Consider the following 6,000-nt stretch of genomic DNA (forward strand, 5'->3'; position numbering starts at 1 on the left):
TTAGTTGAGCAATCTAAATTCCTATGTACCATAATGATGTCTCTTTCTAGCTTTAATTTCCTCAATGTTTATTAAGAGTTTTATCAATAAAAAATAATATGTTAATAGCCACTTTTACCCTTAGTTCATCCTGGGTCTGAATTCAATGTATCTCCAGAACACCCTGAAGATTATCACATTATTGACAATATGGAAGTACACAGACAAAATATATACATAACTTACATTTTTGTGATTGACACATTTTAAGAGGACAAGTTCACGATAAGCTCTCTTTGCATGAGTTTGATTCTGAAAAGGACGGCTTAGTTTCTTGACTGCAACATTTATCCCAAGAACTGTATCAAATGCAGCACTAGAATCAGGAAACATAATACACAATCCGTTAGAATGGTTTTGGATAATACAGCAATGCCAAAATGTACACTGAATATATTATCTTTTTAATGAGTAACAACAAAAATCTGCTTATTTTCATTCAAAGTACTTGCACATATGAAGAGCAGAGTGAGTTGGCTGAGAATGCAGGATGGACTAACTCCTTTACAGAGACACATTTCAGTGACAGTTAAGATGGGGTTCAGCAATCCTTCATACACCAAGTTTTCAGAGTTTAGATTACATTCAAAACCAGGCAATTTAATATAGAGTGCACAAAACCAGTCAAGAAATGAAATCTTCAGTTTAAACATGACAAGAAGTTGGAAAAAAAAGTCACTGGTATCCCATCTTAAAATGTAAGTATATTTTGGAATATCACAATAGAGGAAATGGTTGAGTTCCTGAGAAGAATACAATAAATCTAAATTTTCTCAGACAACAGCATCTAAAATGAAAACAAGCCAAAATTTCAGTGTATGGGGCTTAGTCACAGTGGTGGGAAAAACCATAGGGAAAGGACGACAAACTTTCTGAAAGGTTGGAAGGTTTTGCGGAGCCCCAGGGGAGAATACCTGAAGGCAGTTGTTCCTAACCCTGAGGCAGAGGGCGAGGTGTAATGTGCAAGTGAGTAAAGGGGAAGTTATCTTGATCAGGCTTGTTTGTTCGAAGTTGTCCAGGACCTAACCTTTGAACATCCCCTCACCAGGAGAACAATAAATGTTAATTACCTACAGACTGTGTTTGCTCCAGGCCTTTGGCATTGTGCCTGCACCGAATAAAAGAAAGCAGCTGCAGCTTCTGGGGTTGCTGTCTGGCCACCAGAGCCAGGCAGTCACCTAGCTGCTCTTACACTGCATACCTGTGTCTGAATACTCATTTCATCTGCTGGCCAGGGTCTGCGGGACAGACTCAACATTTCAGTTCATGGTAAATGCCCAAGATACAAAATCTCTAATGTAAGCAACTGCTATATAAAGTCCTTTTGGAAATACCTCCTCCTACTACTATAGTAAGAATAAAATTTAAAGGCTGTGTTTCCAGCATCTCAAGTTTCCTGTTGATACTGTGTTCATTTTCCTCCAGAAAACAGACATGAAAAATCAAGTAGCCTGACTGCACATTTTTAGGTTTTAAACTGGTACTAAATAGTAACATGTGTGTTATTACCTCTGGGCTACTCATCAGGGTTAACAGCTACTAAAGGCCACCTGAGAACCTAAGTACTGATTTAAATACTGTTTCTACTTCTTTATTCTATTGAGTTTATAACATTGTTTACATTTATTCTCTTCTATTAATGCTTTTTACCAAAAATCTTGTACTTCAATCTACTTTGAAGTTGAAAGTTGAATGCTGTAGCATTTGGTTAAGAAGCGATCTTACTTTAATCCAGTTCATGTTATGTGTATGTCTATATATGTATGTAAATCCACACGCTCATATGTAAATTGTGCCAATTTAACGAATTATAAAATGATGAGGATACATCCATTTGTGAAACAAGTCATTAATATAAGTGTACCCACATATGTATTTATATACCTCTCAGACTCAAGAATTTGAAAACAGGCCAGGTGTGGTGGCTCATGCCTATAATCCCAGCACTTTGGGAGGCCGAGGTAGGCAGATCTCTTGAGAGGTGTTAGAGACCAGCCTGGGCAATATAGTAAAACCTGGTCTCTACAAAAAACACAAAGATTAGCCAAGCGTGGTGGCGCATGCCTGTAGTCCCAGTTACTCAGGGGACTGAGGTGGGAGGATTGCTTGAGACTAGGGGTCAAGACTGCAGTGAGCAGTGATAGGTGACAACCTGGGTGACAGAGTGAGACCCTGCTGCCCAAAGTCTCAAAAGAAAAAAAATAAAATTTGAAAACAGATACACTTTTTTGGTCTCAAAAGTTTTTGTCCAAAATTTCAGTTAGATAGGAGGAACAAAGTCAGGAGGTCTACTGTGCAATATGTTAATAACAATGTATTATATTTTTTAAAATTGCTGAGAGTATATTTTAAGTGTTCTTGTCACAAATTTTTAAAAAGTATGAGGTAATGCATATGTTAATTAGCTCAATTTAGCTAGTCTATAATGTATACATATTTCAGAACAATATGCTGGACATGATAAATACATACAATTTTTATTTGTCATTTGAAAAAAGTTTTTGGCTAAAATGAGCCAAATGGACCACGTCTAAGCATCTGAGTTGGGATAAGCTTCCCCACTTCTAGCTCCAGCTCCATGAGCAACTACCTTCAATTATTCCTGCTCTTGGTTATTGTGGTCACTTAAAGAATATATTTTTATCAATATGTCTTCATTTATCAACTTTACAAATGATCTATTTACTAACCATTATGAAAACAGTAGTTAGCCACTTCCTCAAAATCCTCAATACCTATTTTTATTTTTTGGTCTGCTTTTTGGGTTTTCCCTTGGTTACCTCTTTAAGTAATATGCCTAATCTTCATGCTTCATCAACTGTGAAGGGAATGTCTTAACTCCTGCATATGGGAAATGAGACTATTCCATCCCTTTCTCCTCCATTTATCATATATTTATAACTAAGCCTTCTGAGTTTCTTCTTTAGGATGTGTCTAGAAGTTGAAAATCAAGACATTGTTCCTTCAGGCCACTGTTTCTCCTTGCACCACACAACACCATCTTGATCACCAGTTTTCCAGTAAGTCTTCCTATCTGGCAGAGGGAGTCCTCCTCCCTTCTTCTTAATGGGTGTCTTCACCATTCTAGGGTTTTTATTTTTACATATAAATTTTAGAATCAGTTTGTTCACTTACTTGTTTTTTAAGACTGTTGAGATTTGACTGCAATCACTCTAGACAAGTCTGAAAATTGAACTTCAGGGTATTAAATATTCTAAATCATGAAAATCAGATATCCCATCACTATTTCAGTTTTCTTTATTTCTTCCAATTTTTTTTTAGCTTTTTGTATACAAGTCTTTCACATTGTTCAATTTTTCCCCCTAGATATGATAATTTAAAAGTTTTTATCCTATTTTAAATGGTATCCTTTTCAAATTTTCATTTTCTATATGCTGCTAGTACATAAATATGCAATTTTGGGGAGAGGGGTATGTATATTGACCCTGTATCTTGCAAAGGGGCTAAATATACTCATTAATTTAACAAAAGGCAGTTTATCCAGGTGGGCCTAATCTTAACACGAGAGCCCTTTAAAGGCAGAGTTTGCTCTGGTTCATAGAAAAAATAGGAAGTCAGGGAGACGTGAGTCACAGGAAAGACTGGGCATGCCATTTCTGCCTTTAAGATGGAAGGGGTCACTTGAGAAGGAAAACAGGCAGCCTCTAGGAGCAGACAGTAGCCCCTTGCTGAAAGAGATCAAGAGATTGGGAACCACAGACCTAGAGCTATAAGAAACTAGATTCTGCCAACAATCTGAATGAGCTTGGAAGCAGACTCCTTCCAGAACCTCCATCTATGAGCCAAGGCGAGTCCAGCCCAGTCGAAATCTTGACTTCAGCTTTGTGAGATGCTGAGCAAAGAACCCAGGCAAACCCACCCAGTTTCTCAACTACAGAACTATGAAATAACCAATGGGTGTTGTTTTAAACAACTAAGTTTGTGTTAATGCATTATGCAACAATAGAATACCTCTCTTATGGTTCTACTACTTTTGTCTCTGCAGCTTTCATTCTGGATATTTTTTGCCAATCTATCTTCCAGGTCACTAATTCTCTCTTCAGTTATATCTAGTATGCTGTTAAACACATTAAATTCACAATTCAATTACTATAGTTTTTACTTCTAGAATTTCTATTTAGTCCTTTTTAAAGAAGTTTTCATTTCTCCACCCAAACTTTTCATCTTGCCTTCATCACCTTTCTATTTAGAAATGTGGATCTAATAATGCCTATATCTCTATCTCCTCCTATGGATCTGTTTCTTTTGTCTGTTGTTTCTGCAGGATTTTATTCATATTGTCCTATCTCCTTGTGTGCCTAGTTATTTTTGATTGTGTACTGGGCCTTGCACTTGTAAAACTGTTTGCTATCTAGAAATAATTTTATCTAATATGTTGTCTTCCTCCACAAAGAATTTAAATTTATTTCTACTAGGTATCTGGGGGCACTAGCAATTTTTGTTTACCTCCATACGAGTTCAGCAAATGAGATGATAATCTGAAGCTGAGTGGCAGTGCCTATATAAGGGCCAATCTCTGAGTTACCTTTACTTCTAGGAAGCAGCCTTTTCTTGATCCCAATACAAGGCCAAAGAAATTCACTAAGCACTATTAGAAGGCCCTGAACCCTAATCCCTGTCTCCTAGCCACAAAGCAATCCAAACTCAGTCTCTCAGCAGCCCCCTCCAGAATTTTCAAATGCCCCCAAAGGAAAGACAGCCCCATATGCTGAAGCTCCCCACACTAGGCTTTTGTGCTTCCCTAGATCTTGACTTAATAACTCTTCACTAACTTACTGGCTCTCTAGGGGCAAATACGAGCATGGGAATGTTGGGAGAAAACTGGTACAGTTGTTTCATACGCACACTTTTAATTAACAGCTCTAGTTTTAGCCACTCATTTCATTCTCTTTTTCTTTATTGTCATCTCTATGCCCACAGCCTCTTTAGAGTTTTACTATAGCTAGGTTCTCTTCCTTACACAAATACTCCAGCTACATATTCTCACACTATCTGCTGTTTTATCTGTATCACAAGATTCAAGCTACTTTCTATATTTCACAAGATTTGAGCTACTTTCTATATTTCATAAAGTTGTTAAAACTGTCTTCCACCAATTACTGCCCTCTTGTTATCTTTGTATAGGTGTTTGAGTCATCATGCTAAATGAGAAGTTCCAAGCCACTCATTTTACAGATGAAAATATTAAGACCCATAAAGAAACTGATTTGCCCTGGTCACAAAGAACTCTTGCTATGAGGAATAGGGCTGGACTCAGAACTCAAGTCTCCTGAATCACAGCCATCCTATGCCTCATACCATATGTCTCCTTTATCACAGAAATTTTGTTGTGAACATTGTTATGTTTTTATTTATTTATATTAATAGAAAATAAAACAATATTAAGAACCAGCCAGTACTCATGGTTGTATAGAACTTGAGGAAACAAAAAGGAATAAGCTATACCAATTATTTCATGTTAAGGCTGTAACTGTTACTTCTAAGTACTGCCAGACTTAAACACTTTTTAAAGGTTAAACATTTCATGGAATGGTTTCATAAAACAAATAATCTTTACCATTTTGTCCAAACAACTTGAAATTTTTGAAGGAAAAGGAAAAACTGCATATATGTATGAAAGAACTGTATACACGTTTTCCCCACTAAACCTTCAAAACCTTGATTATTTAATTTTACTGTAACATAGTTGATATTTATGAATACTAAAAAATTTTCTTTTAAAATTTATTTTAGGGCAGGCATAGTGGCTCATGCCTGTAATCCTGGCACTTTGGGAGGCCGAGGTGGGCAGATCACGAGGTCAGGAAATCGAGCCCATCCTGGCCAACATGGTGAAACCCTGTCTCTACTAAAATACAAAAAAATTAGCCCTGTGTGGTGGCATGCACCTGTAGTCCCAGCTACTCGGGAGGCTGAGGCAGTGGCCTTGCTTGAACCTAG

The 6,000-nt window shown here is 37.1% G+C and overlaps 1 protein-coding gene across 10 annotated transcripts in view; it reads right to left on the minus strand.

Moving 5' to 3' along the window:
• The window catches only part of MAPK9 (mitogen-activated protein kinase 9), a 57,797-nt gene that overhangs the window by 29,970 nt on the left and 21,827 nt on the right, over window positions 1-6,000 (minus strand). For all 10 annotated transcript variants that reach the window (XM_037734477.1, XM_037734476.1, XM_017517292.2 and 7 more), the window contains one exon: window positions 226-355. In XM_037734477.1, coding sequence (XP_037590405.1) covers window positions 226-355 — 130 coding nt within the window. The remainder of the gene's footprint in view (window positions 1-225; window positions 356-6,000) is intronic.

This window comes from Cebus imitator, unplaced genomic scaffold (genome assembly GCF_001604975.1).
Source record: "Cebus imitator isolate Cc_AM_T3 unplaced genomic scaffold, Cebus_imitator-1.0 Scaffold625, whole genome shotgun sequence".
Lineage (NCBI taxonomy): Eukaryota > Metazoa > Chordata > Mammalia > Primates > Cebidae > Cebus > Cebus imitator.